Source organism: Barbus barbus, assembly GCF_936440315.1.
Source record: "Barbus barbus genome assembly, chromosome: 10".
Classification (NCBI taxonomy): Eukaryota; Metazoa; Chordata; class Actinopteri; order Cypriniformes; family Cyprinidae; genus Barbus; species Barbus barbus.
Window position 1 is genome coordinate 13,875,101 of NC_136738.1, and position 16,544 is coordinate 13,891,644.

Below are 16,544 nucleotides of genomic sequence, written 5' to 3' on the forward strand. Positions count from 1 at the left end.
GCCCTTTCCCCGTCTAATAAGCCATACTGAATTTATTTGTTTTCTGTTTCAGGTATGATTCTGTTTGTCCATCAGTTTACACTGTAATGACGCTTGCAAACTCGCGTTGTGTCGATAATCGGTGTGTTTAAAAACTAAAAGACGGAAAACAGATGTTTTCTCATACTGCGAGATAAGCAGATGCATGTGTGTGAGAAAATATCATATATGGTGTTAAAAAAAATAAATGACACAGCGGGTAAGAAGAGTTCCTATTCTCTGTTTTTATTTACACTCCATTAGATGAGGCATGTTCAGAACATTCTCTTGCCTTTTACTGTTGCTGTCAGGAACTATTTTTTTAGCGGAAGGACAGCATTTAACGAACTTGTTTCAAAAAAGTAACATTTCAATACATACATTTTTAGTTTTTATATTTTTTATTGTGTGGTAACCATTTTATTAAAGTAATAAGGTATGAGAGGCCATGCTGTATTGTGAATAAATCACAGCTGAAGGGCGTTGTTAGGCACAATGTGAAACTGAGTGCCTGCAACCCCTTCAGCCATGATTTATTCACGATAGAGCATGGCCTCTTGTACCTTATTGCTTACATATACATACATACATACATACATACATATATATATATATATATATATACAGGGCTTGACATTAACTTTTTTGCTCACCGCTAGCGGTTTCCCAAATTTTCTAGCCACTCAGCATTTTCACTGGCCATAATTTTGTTGTTGGGAAATTACGTTTTGTATGACTTAATACTGCATTTTATTACACTTAATATAATAAGATAATATAGGTCTGTTACCAATCAGATGAAATCAGTATCTACAAAATCGATCTTTCCACTGCAGAAGAAACAGAAGTGACTGGAGCAGCATTTAGACGCATTTACACAGACAGTTCAATGTAGCTGAAATATAGCACACATGCATTTACACTGCATGCAAAATTATAACAGCATAAATAATGTTGTGAGCTCGGTGTTTTAAAATATGTATTTTTTAATATACAAATATGAAATGTTGGGAAAAAAATGCAAAGATAAGCTACTATGAAAGCAAACTGCCAGTAGGTGGCGGTTAATTAGATAATCTTAATTATTGAGTAATTGAAGCATGCTTTCAAACGATTCATTCAAGAATAAGGCAAGTGCATGTCCTTATGAATGGACCACTGAATCATTGACTCAAATGATTCAAAATTCAAAAACGCCAATCATTCAGTAACGAAACACTGCTGTGTGTTGCTCAGCCTCAGACAGACATGCGCAACTGTTCTGCTGTGATCTTTGTTTGGAACTATTTTCATTGTTTCTGAACTAAGAGAGTTCCTGTCCAGCAACATCGCTCACATGGATCGTCAAGAGGAAAAGTTGTTGGCTACAGGTTGTACGGTGCAAGTCTTCGTAGTGCAGGTGTCCAGCACCTGAAGACCGAGGCTGCGGGATCACCCACTGCGCCGCGCCCACCACTGTATCCCCCCGCTCCAGTGATCACGAGCCCTCAGAACAAGCCTTGACTGCCATCTCCTACTCTTTACTCCAGTGAACCACAGAGTTGGGCAGAGTTTTCTTAACTAAGTGCTCATTGTTTTTCTCTCTCCGGCCCTTGACGTTTTCCACGGAACGATCAAAGGTGGCTCTGTTATGACACTGCTGTCAGGACAGGCAGCCTTCTGGGGAACATCCGTCCTGCTCCTTGTTCCAAGCACTCTGAGAGCGGAGTGCAAGTGGATCGTGGATGCTCAGTGGGACATGTTCCTGCATGGGTTGGCTGACCGTATTCTGAAAGAGACCTATGTGCTGGAATTACCCACTGATCTCCATGGATTGATTGAGTTGGTGATTTGAGTGGGCGCCCATTTACAACAATGTGATCAACGAGTCTCAAAGAGTTATGTTCCTGAGGCACTGGATTTCGTAGCAATGTGTTCCAGGAATATGGTTAGCCCCGCATTCTGTCCACAAACCCATGCAGGTGGGCAGAGCTTGGTAATCCCGCAAGGAGAAGATCACCATAGATCAAATGGACTTTGTTTGCATTGTGGTGCTGCTGGTCATATCGTGGCAAGCTGCCCAGTAAAAGCCACCGCCCGGCAGCAGAATTGAGGTTACTGTCTGATGGTTTAACTGAGGGTAAATCCTCATCTGCCACTCTCCTCCCGTTCAGGCTGCAATGGGCCTCCAACATCACACCTGTCAAGACCTTGTGGACTCTAGAGCTGATGGTAATTTTATGAACTCTATTTTAGCCCAGCGTCTCCAGCTTCCTGTATTTCTACTCAATCATTCAATTTCAGTCAGTGCTCTCAATGGACAAACTCTTCCTGCCATTACACACACCACCAGTCCACTGACCCTTATTACTTTGGGTAGTCACCTAGAGGAAATACGATTCCTGCTCACGAGCTCCCCTCTCACTCCAGTAGTTCTAGGACACCCTTGGCTGGTCCTCCAAAACCCTCGTACTAACTGGGGTCACAGTTCTGTTTCCTCCTGTTTAACATGCCTGAGGAGTACCTCAACCTGAAGGAAGTGTTCAGTAAGCCCTGGCTGCTTCTCTTTCTCCGCATCATCCCAATGACTGTGCTATAGACTTACTGACAGGTACGTCTCCGTCTAAGGGCAATTTATACTCGTGTTCTGCATCTGAAAGGGAGGCCATGGAGAAATATATTTCTGATTCTCTGGCAGCCGGGCTCATCCATCCTTCCACTTCTCCGGCAGCTGCTGGCTTCTTTTTTGTGGAAAAGAAGGACTGTTCTTTGCAGTCGTGTATTGACAATCGAGGGTTGATCAACATCACGGTTTAACATCTTATTTTCAACATCTTATTACTTGACTTCATTAAATTCAAAGGTCCTTGTTGAGATTTTACAGAGGTTTAGGTGTCAATGTTATAAAGTCACCATCTTTGCCTATTTTAATTCTGTGTTTCTGAATCATGTTTGTTATGGCAACAAATAAAAGAGAAAATGAGATCAGATGATGTAGTCATTATGTAATGGACTGATCTTGTCATAAATCAGCCTTCTGTGGCTCTCCTCGATGGGCACCGGAGGGCACCCTCTCATGAGTATTGACTTTCCCGGACTCCATTTCCCATACACCCCCGTTCAGAGACTAACGTCCTGCACAGGTGTTCCCCATTATCCACACTACCTAAACAGCATTCACTCTCACTCTCATTGCGAAGTGTTGTTTTGCCCCGGCTGACATTTCTAAGCGTTTACCTTGTGATTCTGTGAGCCTCCTGTGTATGACTTTGGATTGTTTGACTACTGTTGATTCTCTGCCGCCTGCCCTTGTGATCTTGCTTTCTGGAACTCTCTGACTGCTTTGCTGCCTGCCCTGACTCAAGCCTGGCATCGTTTATGTCTCTGCTCTGCCTCTGATATTCCTGCCACTGTTGTTTTGAACACTGCCTGTTTGACCCTGACTTTGATTATTAAAGATATCTACAAATGGATCCACACGCTTCTGTCCCCTCATTACAGATCTCATCCAGAGTCTAATATTTGAGTGTCAGCTGTTAATTTTACATTATAAAACAACAGCTATGTGATATTGTGGCAGCTATGTGATGCTATGCCTGTAAGATATTCTGTTGTTGTTTTAAAGTTATTATAAAGACAATGTTTTGAGCTGTGTGTTAAGCCTGAGACACACTGCACGATTTTAGCAATCTTATAAGATCTTTGCATGTCACACTGTGCGACATGGATTTAATAAATTTGGCTACAGCGTGTGTAGATTGTACGATTATGACCCCTATTTACTCGTACGCTACGGTGCACATTACTGTCACAAATCTGGTCTGTGGACTTCGGTTTACTCACCACCAGAGGTCACTCCTCCATCACATTGACTCTTGCACCACACCACTGTTGCACTTCACCCACGAACTACAATTCCCATCATCCATTGCACTGACGACACATATACAGCTGATTGCACTAATCACGCTCACACCTAAGAACTATCACACAATCACACACCCTACTTAAACCATGGACTCCCTCTTCCTCTCTGCCGAGTATTGTCCTGCGTATTCTGTTAACCCGTCTGTTTTTATGTCTAGCTCTGAGTCTGGTTCTGCGTTTAACACTCTCCAAGTCTTAGCTGCCTTACCGAGCCATTCTGTGTTTTGTAAGTCTAAGTTTAGTTTTTGTTTATAGTCTCGTTTCCTGTTTTCTGCCCATGTTTCCTGGATTATCGCTCTGCCTTGCCCTGTTGGATATTGTTCACCGATTGCCGACCCACGCTTGCCCTAGGATCTCTCTTGTGTCTTGCCCGTGCCATTTCTGTTTGCTGGTGTTTGACCCTGCCTGTGTACTGACTGTGTTTATAATTAAATGTTTGCACATGGATCCGCACGCCTCGCATCTCGTTCGCCATGTAACAGAATACTCTGCCTCACAAGGATCCAGCAGCTTCTCATGTGGATATTGGCCAGGTATGGACTATGCTCTATTGACTGTTGGTTCAGCGTTCACTGTGGGTGTCGCGGAGGAACGCGATACCGCACACACTAATGTGATAGCAGCTGCGCTAGAGCACACTCACAAGATGGCGGTGACAACAACACACCTTCATGTCATTGCTGCTAGTCACGAGTCAAACCAAGCCACAGTTGACCTGCCAGAGTCACACCACGTCTCCGCTGACCTGCCAGAGTCACACCACGTCTCCGCTGACCTGCCAGAGTCACACCCAGATATTCAAGGTCAGTCCTTCGGTATCCGTCGTGGAGGTCTTCTGCCCTGTCTGCTCCGCCGTGGACATCGGCTGTCTCACTCCGGTGGTCATCTGCTCAGGTCTGGTGGTCGTCTGCTCTGCCCTGGTGGGCTCCAGTCCCGTCTGCTCTGCCTCGGTGGGCTCTAGTCCTGTCGGCTCCGCCTTGGTGCCCTGCTCTGCCAGCTTTGCCTCAGTTCTGGGTCTCTTCACTTCCTCACGGACCTGGCCCTCCGTCCCTCCCCTTGTTCCGCATCCGTTCCACCGCCCTCCTGGTTTGTTCTGAGTTTGGAGCATCTGGAAGCCGCTCCTTAGGGGAGGGGCTCTGTCACAAATCTGGTCTGAGGACTTCTGTTTACTCACCACCAGAGGTCACTCCTCCATCACATTGACTCCTGCACCACTGTTGCACTTCAGCCACGAACTACAATTCCCATCATCCATTGCACTGACGACACATATACAGGTGATTGCACTAATCACGCTCACACCTGAGAACTATCACAGAATCACACACCCTACTTAAACCATGGACTCCCTCTTCCTCTCTGCAGAGTATTGTCCTGCGTATTCTGTTAACCCTTCTGTGTTTATGTCTAGCTCTGAGTTGGTTCTGTGTTTAACACTCTCCAAGTTTTAGCTGCCTTACCGAGCCATTCTGTGTGTATGTCTAGCTCTGAGTCTGGTTCTGCGTATAACACTCTCCAAGTGTTAGCTGCCTTACTGAGCCATTCTGTGTTTTGTAAGTCTAAGTTCAGTTTTTGTTTATAGTCTCGTTTCCTGTTTTGTGCCCATGTTTCCTGGATTATCTCTCTGCCTTGCCCTTTTGGATATTGTTCGCCGATTGCCGACCCACACTTGCCCTAGGATCTCTCTTGTGTCTTGCCCGTGACATTTCTGTTTGCCGGTGTTTGACCCTGCCTGTGTACTGACTGTGTTTATAATTAAAAGTTTGCACATGGATCCACACGCCGCACGTCTTGTTCACCATGTAATAATTACTATAGAAACACAAAACGTCATCACCATGCGCTAGTGGTAAACAAAAAGAGCATGATTAATCACACTTTAGCAGTTGTAGTTATGTGCGCTGAAAAAAAGTGGAAGCAGTGAAAAAGGAAGGCATAAGAGCTTGAGGTAAGCAGTTTTATGTTTTAGTGCCATGTCAGTAAATGTGGATCGCAGCAGCAAATACGTTGTGTGATGATCATGCTATATAGTAGGCTATCTTTGGTTGTAAGTCCGTGACAACGGTCATCTATGGACCTATCTCACTGTACGACATAGGACTACCAATTAGATGCCAGGATCACAGAAATTGCCACTATTGTTTTAAGATTCCAATCTTTTATCTGGGACAGCAGAAAATCGTGCAGCGTGTTATGAATCTCAACAGTGGAGACAATCAAGGAAAGACAATCTTTTTCTGACTATAGTAGCTTGTTTCGTGATGTTTGTGAAGAATATTTTGTCGATTGTCTCCATTGTTGATTCATATGCTGATTCTTGATGTCTGTGTATGTCTAAACGACAGTCAAAACATTTTCTGTATAATGACTTTATAAAATGTTTCAAAACTTTACAGCACTGCAGGAGTTTACAGTGTAGGACTGCAGGGTGAAATCAATAAATCAATTAATCAGAAAAAAAAATACTTTGGGTGGTATCAGGCCACCACATGCTAACTATATTATTACTAACAAGTTACCGACATCTTCCAGTCAGATTTTATCTTGCATAATATTAATTGCATAAAAATTCCCCTAATATTTAAGCATTGACTAGCCATTCAACATTACAAGAGCTATACATTTTAAGATTTATTAGACTGCTTAAAATAACTTATAATTTAAGTGAACTTAAAACAGTCTTCACATAAACCCCTTATAATTAATAAAATAATTACCCGTGCCGGTCCCACTTTGTATTGTGTCCCTAATACCTGTTTACTTACACTATGGTTACATACTACGTACACATCTATGTATGTACACATTGATACATAGTATCTACAGCTCTAATGTTTGTGTAACTACACAGTAACAACCCACTGAATGGTATGTGTAAGTAAAAATGTGTAACAGGACATTGGTAACAACACTTTTTGGTAATGAAAGTACAAATGTGTAATAGGACTAACAGCACTTTTTTGTTACAGAAAGTGTTACACTTTATATTAAGTAGACAATTCCTATGTATTTACCACGTAATTACTTTGATGTTACACAGCAGGGGCCAGTAAGTTAGGCTTTACATATAAATTGTGATTGGTGTCCAGAATGTTACACTTTATATTAAGTGGACAGTTTCTAAGGAGTTACCATGTAAGTACACTGGTATTACAGTGGTGCTCCAACTCGAGATCCAACTCCTCCCACTGTACATATAAACCTACCCGTTTCCACCCCCTGGATCAAATTGTTCCAATTACTCTTATACATACTGTTGTTACAAAATGTAGTTATATAATTCTTGTTACACGAGTACTTAGTGAGGTGAAAAAAGTGTTGTTACCAATGTCCTGTTACACATTTGAACTTACACATACCATATTTAGGGTTGTTACATGTGTGTAGTTACAGAAATATTACAGCTGTAGTTACTATGTATTAATGTGTACTTACACTGTGGTTACATACTACGTACACATATAGTTACTATGTAAGTACACAGGTATTAGGGACACTTAATATAAAGTGGGACCCCTGTGCCCTTTAGCAAGTTGGAAATATAAAGAATTTCAACAAAGTTATCAAACACTAAATTCTAAATGAATTATAGATGAATTCTTAAAGCTACAAAACATGAGGCTGAACATGACACGGATCTGACACACAACTCTTTACCTACTCTGAACCGATATATGTGTGTGTGTGTGTGTGTGTGTGTTTGAAAAGTTTTAAAGAACAGACCAATAAGGTGTGGGAGCCACTATCAAGCACCATTTGAAGGTGGGACGTCCTGTTCTGACACATGGTCACAGGAATACATGGTGTGAGAAGGCGGCAAGATTATTTGCTTTAGTAATCTTATTTAAAATGACATGAACTGTGTGTATATATATATATATATATATATATATATATATATATATGTATATATATATATATATATATATATATATATATATATATATATATGTATTATGCGTATATGAAGGTGTAGATAAGACTTTTGTCAGGTTTTATGTTTTTTTTATATATATATTTAGCATGTTAAAAAATGCAGTTTTTCTTTTCGTTGCCCTGTTATGCAATAAGGGGTAAGGAAGCAGGGGTCCACAGCTCCCATCCCTAACCAGGAATTCCCATTGACAATACATATGGGAAAATAATGTGTGACTAAAAGGGAAGATCCAGGGCTCCTAGGAGCACAGAAACAGCCAAAGTGATGTGCAAAAAGTGTAACATGCACCTCTGTTTCACAGCAGTAGTGCTTCCTAAAGATTAACACAGAGTAAAATCCCATTCCATGAAGTACATGATATGACACAACACACTACATCAGGGCAGGGAAATTTTGGTCCTGGAGGGCCACTGTCCTGCAGAGTTAGCTCCAACCCTAATCAAACACATCAGAACCAGCTAATGAATGTATTTTAAGATCATCAGAAAGCTATAGGCAGGTGTGTTTAATTAGGGTTGGAGCTAAACTCTGCAGGACAGTGGCCCTCCAGGACCAGAGTTTCCCAGCCCCGCACCACTACACAAACCTACGTCTGTATCAAATGCAATATATCAATGTGTTTCAAGTGAAAATATGGCTGAAAATATGGATTTGGAATCTCTGGCTTGGAAAAAAAGTAAACACTTGGTATTAGCTCACCTCATACAGAACCACACAGAAGAGGAATAAGCAGATATAGAGGATTTTGTAGACTGCTACTTTGTCAGAGAAACTGACAAAGAAGAACATGAAGCAGCAGCAGAAGATCCAGTACTTCACCAACATGCCTTTAACTAATGCTCCCAACATAATCATCATTTGAGATGTATAACTGATGTCACCTATAATAGAAACATACACATTGTTACATTATATTACTCATTTTGCAATTAAGATAAGGTGTTATATTTTTTTAAACAAACATAAAGGACAACTGTTGCTAAACCTTGCGGAAAGCAACTTAAGCTATAAAGATGAACTAGCTTAGACCATCATAAACCAACAATGAACAGCAAACTAGTTTGAGGTTTTTTTTTTCTTTCTTTCTTTTTCAAAAACATGTGCATTAAAATACATGATAGAGTAGTGTAAGATGATACATTCAACTGCTTTTTTTCTGAGTTGTCTCTGAAATAACTGTAAAAACTAAATTAAGCATTTTCATTGTAATAGAGGCAAGGTCAGGAAATACATTGAATATTGTAATAATAATAATTTTTTATTTATATAGCGCCTGTATCCAGAGGACACATTACAATGAACCTCCAATATCTGAGCATAACATCAAATTATAATACAGAGAGTAACTGTATTGTCTCTATTGGGTTTTGTTTTCATGTTGTTGTTTGTTTGTTTTGTTTAGTTTTTTTGTTTTGTCTTAGTCATGGTTCCTGTCTAGTCATGTGGTTCCCTTGCCCTCATGTGATCCTGCTATTGATTCCTTTGTTCAGTGTGTCATGTTGTGATTGGTTGTTTTAGTCATTTGTCTTGGTTCTCATTAGGTGTGTTCGACTTGAAGCAGCGCTGTGCAGAATGATCAGTGTATGACATCAAAGTACTGCGAGAGCGATTCGAAAGCATAAGGATCCATCTGCCCTCTTATCGCTCTCACGGTACTTTGATGTTACACACTGATCATTCTGCGCAGCGCCGCATCAAGTTGAACACACCTATTGATTTTTGTCCTGTCATGTGGTCATCGGTTCTGTTTGCGCATTGGTTGGTTTATGTCATGTGACACTTATTGTTTAGTATTCTTAGCCCTCATGTTGCCATTGTCTCTTGTTGTGTACTGCCCCCCTATGGAAGAGAGGCGATACTGAGGGACAGTGAGAAAGCCAGAATCAGAAGACTGTAGTGAGATGGAGTATAGGGAAGGAGCAGCTCACAAAGATAACAAGGAGCCAGGCTATGCAAAGCTTTAAATGCAGGAAATCTTTATACTTTATACGATAGGCCACAGGTAGCCAATGCAAATTGGCTAGAATTGGGGTGATATGTGCTGAACGCTTAGTGCGGGTGAGAATACGAGCAGCTGAGTTTTGAATATACTGCAATTTAGCAATGGAGGTAACAGGCAAACCAATGGAAAGGGCATTACAATAATCGAGATGTGATGAAACAATAGCATGGATGAGAGTTTCTGCATCTTCGACAATAATGAAAGGATGGAGGTGGACAATTTGTTGTAAATGAAAGAATGCTGATTTAGTGAGAACGTTAATATAAGGCTGAAAAGAAAGAGAGGAGTCAAACATAACACCAAGATTTTTGAGGATACTAGATGGTATTTGTGTTAATTTAGTTTAATTTAGTCACTGAATAATGATGCTGCTATGAAGCAATCTTGGGTCATCTTGCTTCATGTCTTACAAAACAGGGTTAACAATTTAACAATTAATCCTGGGTATTCATAAACTGACATGTTTACATTGTACATTAATAAACCCCGGGTTAGCATTCTTATTTGCATATTTGCAAGTGTTATTAATTAGATGAGCACAGGACACAACCTATTTACATAGTGGCTTTAGCTTTGTCCATCCTCGTATAATATATTCCTGACAGTATACTATAAAGTTTTCCAGAATGGATTTTTCAGTGGACTATAAATGCCTCACCACTTGACATTCTTCCACTCAAACACTGAGACTACTGTTTATGTAACACGCAATGTTTCCATGACTGTCTAAAGCAGGTGAATTTAAGGCACATGATTGAGTCTGTTACTAATGGCTCGTTTCCACCGAGTAGTACAGGTCAGTACAGAACGGTACGGTACGATTCGGGACGGAACACCCTGATCCAGCTTGCGTTTCCACTGCCAACAGTACCCTTACTTGATAGGCGTGGTGCATGCCGGAAAGTAGCGATCGACAATAAAGCACGACAATAAGCACAACTCTGCCTATTTTTATTAAATGTCAGTTTTAATGAACAATAATAGCCATTATAAAAGTATATGTACAAAATATAAGAGGCTTATATAAGAGGAAATAAAGAAAAAAGCAAACAATTCAGTCAAATGTATGCTGCAAAGTCAGCGCTGTGCTACGGTAAAGTTCAAAATAAATATATAAAATTAAACATAACTTTTGTGCTCGGTCAAAACGATATGACCAGGAACAAATAATAGATTCATGAGACCACGAATGCCTATTAAATATACCCAAAACGAATTGTATCTCATATTTAATCACTACAGAGACATCAGAGCCAGCGGCAAATGTCAGAAGGACTAGCTGTGTGTAAGGCTGCTCTATGCGGATACATGAGCACTGAGCGCCCGGTGATCGCGTGGAGCTCCGAAATCGGCATAGCAAATTTTCCAAATAGGCGCTATCTTTATAAATAATAATAATATATTGTTTTTGTGTTTGCGCACTCTGATGTAAATAAGCCCAACATGGACAGCAGAGCGGAACGAGTGAGCTTTATCCCCTTCAACCAATTAACTTCTGCAGTGAGTTTAGCTCCACCCTTTTGCTACCCTTTGTTGTGCTAGGTACCCCAATGGAAGGGTACCAAAAAAGTGGTACGGTACAGTTCGCTATTTCGGTACCATTCACAACTTCTGACAATGGAAACAGAAATAATTGCGTACCGTACCATACTGTACTGAACCGTACCGCTCAGTGGAAACGAGCCATAAGCATCTAACTGTCAAATTCAGTACATTGTTTCACACTGTTCATTAAGCAGTGTTTCGTAAAATTCGCTTATAAATTACAGGTATGAAAGCAGGGTTTAAAACGACGATAACCCAGGGTTAAGTGCAGCATGAAAAGCCAAAGTGATGAGACTAGCTTTGAAGCCACAGAAGAACTGGTCTATACTGAGCCCAGCACTTCACCTGTAGGAGGAAAAAAAAACAATCCGTGGCGACGGTTTTGCAAACCGTCCTCTCAGTTTATAAACCGTACTCACAAATTATAAACTGTTCCCTCGGTTCAATAAATCGTGCCCACGGATTAATAAACCGTACCCATGAATTTCCAATCTGTGCGTTCAGATTTTGTAAACCGTACCCTTGGTTTTTGAATCCGTACTCACAAATTCATAATCCATGCGCACGCTTTCGCAATACTTTCCCGTGAGTTTGTAAACTGCACTCACGGATTCATTTTAGAAGAACAGCAAGCTCCTGGGTAACCTACGTGTTAACAAACCATATTGTAGCCTATTATTGTTTTATTGCATATTATTATGTTGAATAGACCTACTACAGCAAGTTGTCTTAAGTGATTCTCTATCAGTTGAGAATGAGGTGGAATACAACGATTTAATAAGAAAGATGTGCATCAAAATCTTGTTTAATTTGTAATAATCTTAGCACTTGATTATGATTGTATAATAAACCTGGCATTGTGACTGAATTGATAATTTTCAGTATTTTCTTTGTAATTTGTTCCTCTTTTGTAAGTCGTTTTGGATAAAAAACTTCTTCTAAATGCATAAGTAACCTAAATGTATAATAATAATGCATAATAATAATAATAACAAAAATATTAATAAAATAGGGTGAAATCAGCTAAAATGGGCTATCAGGTAAAATGGGCCAAATAAGATTGTAGCATCATATCTCTTTAAATTTTTACAGAAAATCACAATAACTTATATTGCATTGTTGCTTCAACACGTGTTGACATGTAGGAATAATTTATATTGGTCTGAGTTTTTTAAGGCAGGCAGGGCAGAGTGTTACATGAAGCTCATCAGAGAAATTGTACGGTAATTGAGCCTGACAGAAAATTTCATTCATCACTCATAAGGGTACTAAAACAGTTATAAGTAAGCTTACCAACAAACCAAAGGTTTATGAACAATGTTTTTACATGCTCTTTCAAATAAAAAAAGTTTAATTTATAAAAGAAACGTTGATTTTTTGTGAAAAAGGTCATTTTAAGTAGAAATAGCTGGTTAAGCTAAAATGGGCCACAATTTTCAGCTAAAATAAACTGCATACACACACACACACACTTTTAGACAGAAATTGAGGGTGAGAATAGGTTTATAGGCCTAGATATGTATCATACAAAATCTTAACAGTCTTTTAAAAAATTGCATTGCAGACAGTATGGTAGGAGGACAAGCAAAGAAAGGAAACAGAGAGATGAGAAGAGAAAGGGAAATAAAGGAAGCTGTCAGTAAAATGGGCTGCATACACACACACCTTTACACAGAAATTGAGGGTGAAAATAGGTATATAGGCCTACTGTAGATATGTATCCTTACAAAATCTTAAGTCTTAAAAAAAAAAAAAAAATACAAGCATACACACATACATGCACACAAAAGCCACCAATGCACAGAAACACACATCTATACAACACGATCAGTTCATTTTTAATTGCATTGTTTAATTAAATATTCATTCAACTTTCTGTTTAATGAAATACATTTATGGTGTTGCTATGGCACACTAAAGACAATAGTGTCAATTTACTGTTAAAAATAAAATTATTTAAGCTGAAATTACCTGTGTTGTTCTATTTTTATATTGTCCCATTTTACCTGAATGTTGTGCCGTGGCTCAAGAAGGTGCCTGCTGATACTCTAACTCTCATAATTTTAAAGCTTTTATACTTTTTCACATTTAAAAATATAAATATATTTAAGAGACCCATGCTAATTTATAAAAATATCATTAGATCTCCTGCATAGCTTATTTGATGGTATTATAAGTAATTTACCAAAACATGGCCCATTTTAGCTGACTTCACCCTAGATATTATTATTATTATTATTATTATTTATAGGCTAAATAAATGAGTGCACTTAAGACAGTAAAATGTTTATCACAAAATAATTCAAGAATGCTTTCTTTTTAAATAACCTTTTACAGTTTTGGAAATGTGTTTGTGTACTAGCTATTCATAACACGAATACTTATTTTGTTGATTGTATTATACTAAACTTTTCCCCCCAGAGTTAGATGCATGTTTCATTGTTAATGTTATTATTAACTAGGCCTATTATAACATTGCATTCAGTTAGAGAGCAAAGGAATGACAACATAACCGGTACATTATTTGTTTTATATTGCTTTTTACCTTCTCTTCTTGAAACTCTACCGTTTTTTTTTGTTTGTTTTTTAAAGAAAATTAAGGATATTTTCTATTCTTTTTTTAGGCTATAGGATAAAACGCAGGCGGTGGTGTTTTATCCTATTGGTGATTATTGTACAATAAATCCTAAAAAGAAGATTATTTTGTGAGTGCGGATCATGGTCTCATAGGCTACTATGAAAAATAATGTTTAATAAACACAATACAGTGCATCCCACAATACAGTGCATCCCGAATCCAGTGCCTGGTTGAATCTGGCGGTGGGGACACGGATTATGAATTTGTGGGTACGGATTCAAAAACCGATGGTACGGTTTACAAAATCTGAGCGCACGGATTGGAAATTCGTGGGTACGGTTTATTAATACATGGGCACAATTTGTTAAACCGAGGGAACAGTTTAAGAATTTGTGAGTACGGTTTATAAACTGAAGGGACCGATTGCAAAACCGTCGCCACGGATTGTTTTTTTTTTTTCTCCTACAGGTGACGAGCCGGGCTCCGTAGGTCTACGAAGAATGCAGCCTTCCATTTCCATTTGAGAAGCACCCTGTGGTATTGTGGGCAATTCAGGACAAGGTTTGGGAAAAAATGCTATTAAAATATGTCATGGAAACAGCATCATCAGCTCCAGATCCTCACACCCTGCCTGCCATTCCCAATTACCTGTTTGCTGATTCCTCACACCTGGCACTCCCTATATTAGTTGGTTCATCACAATCCCTCACTTGTCTGGTCTCGTCGTTCTTTCAATAACTGCTGCCTGACTCTGCCTTACTCTCATGCCTCTCTGCCAGCCTGTCAGTCCATCTGCCTGTCTTGACTTATCCTGCCCATCTGTATCCTGCCATCTTTGTTGATCTGTGACTGCGTACCTGCCTAATAAATCCTCTGTTGTAGTTATCCTGTCTCTGTCCCCTTCTGTTGGGTGACAGAAGACTTGACCAATAATGCAGCAAGAGGCAGGTGCCACAGATACTACTCACCCCCCTTCCGATCCCTTCACGGAATTGATTCCAGCTCCCTGTCAAGCACTTCAGCCCCCGGTCACTACAACTCCACCATCTGCCTCTGCCAGTCCCATGGCCTGGCCTACTGTTTACTCAGGTGAAGCAGCAGAAGAGTGCAGCGGTTTCCTGCTACAATGCGTCCGTCCGATCGTTTTCCAGGGTACATGAATGAGGTGTTCTGGGAATTCCTCCTCCGCTTAGTCATTGTCTGCATCAATGACATCCTAATTGATTCCTAGAACCTGGCCAAACACTGCCAACATGTTACGCAGGTCCTCAGGAAACTTTGCTAACACCATTTCTACCTGAAGTTCGAGAAGTGTGAGCTCCATCAGTCCACTATCAACTTCTTTGGGTTACGTCATCAGCCGAAGCGGTATCTGTATGGACCAGAGGAAAGTAAAGGCTATACAGTACTGGCCACAACCCACTATGGTCAAAGAATTGCAGTGCTTCCTGGTTTTTGCCAACTTCTACAGCTGATTCATTCAGAATTTCAGTCAGATCTGCTCATCTCTAACATCTCTGCTGTGTAAGTCTTTGTCCTGGACTTTCAAAGCCACGTCTGCATTCCATCGGCTCAAAGAAGCTTTCTGTGCCACTCCTACCCTCGGCCATCACAATCTGAACCTGCCATTCATCGTAGAGGTTGATGCATCCACCATTGAGGTAGGAGCATTGCTGTGTCAGCGGCCGGGGGAGCCTCCTCATCTTCATCCATGTGCCTATTACTCAATGAAAATGTCCCCAGTAGAGCGGAATTATGACCTCGAAAACTGCGAGTTGCTGGCGATCAAGTTGGCTTTGGAGGAATGGTGGCATTGGTTGGAAGTAGCAAAAAACCCTTCATGGTAATCATGCATGGTAATCATGCAACACCAAAACCTTGATTACCTCAGAGAAGCCAAGAGACTGAATACCCTTCATGCTAGGTGGCCCTCTCCTTAACCCGGTTTAACTTCTCTGTCACCCTTCTTCCTGGCTCAAAAAATCAGAAAGTAGATGCTGTATCTCATCTCCATCTCCCTCAACCGGAAAGCAGTCCACCTGAACCCATCCTCCCTCCAGTCATGATCGTGAGCCCAATGCAATGATCCCTTGAACACTTGGGGTGGACTTTATCTCTGACCTTCTTCCGTCTGACTCCAACACCTGTATTCTGATCATCGACGACAGATTCTCTAAAGTATGCAAATCCATCCCACTAAAAGGACTACCCACTGCTTTTGAAACTGCTGAAAGTCTGTTCCAACAAGTATTCCACCACTTTGGAATCACAGAGAACATTGTTCAGATTGAGACCGCCAATTTATTTCCTGTGATTGGCATGCCTTCTTCCAGCTCCTCGGTGTATCCATCAGTTTAACCTCCAGCTATCATCCCCAGACCAAAGGCCAAATTGAGCAGAAGACTCAGGAGACTGGAAGGTACCTGGGGTCGTACTGTCATAACCAACAAGACAGCTGGAGCCGATTCATCCCCTGGGCTCAGTATGCACAAAATTCACTCCTTCAGGATCTGGTGCTTAGGACATTTACATTTATGCATTTAGCAGACGCTTTTATC

The 16,544-nt window shown here is 40.4% G+C and overlaps 1 protein-coding gene across 1 annotated transcript in view; it reads right to left on the minus strand.

Moving 5' to 3' along the window:
* Positions 1-16,544, minus strand: part of LOC306875608 (piezo-type mechanosensitive ion channel component 2) — a gene marked incomplete at both ends in the record, with an annotated part of 550,584 nt that overhangs the window by 404,526 nt on the left and 129,514 nt on the right. The window contains 1 exon segment of the mRNA XM_079426295.1: positions 8,561-8,742. Within this exon segment, the coding sequence (XP_079282421.1) occupies positions 8,561-8,742 (182 nt within the window).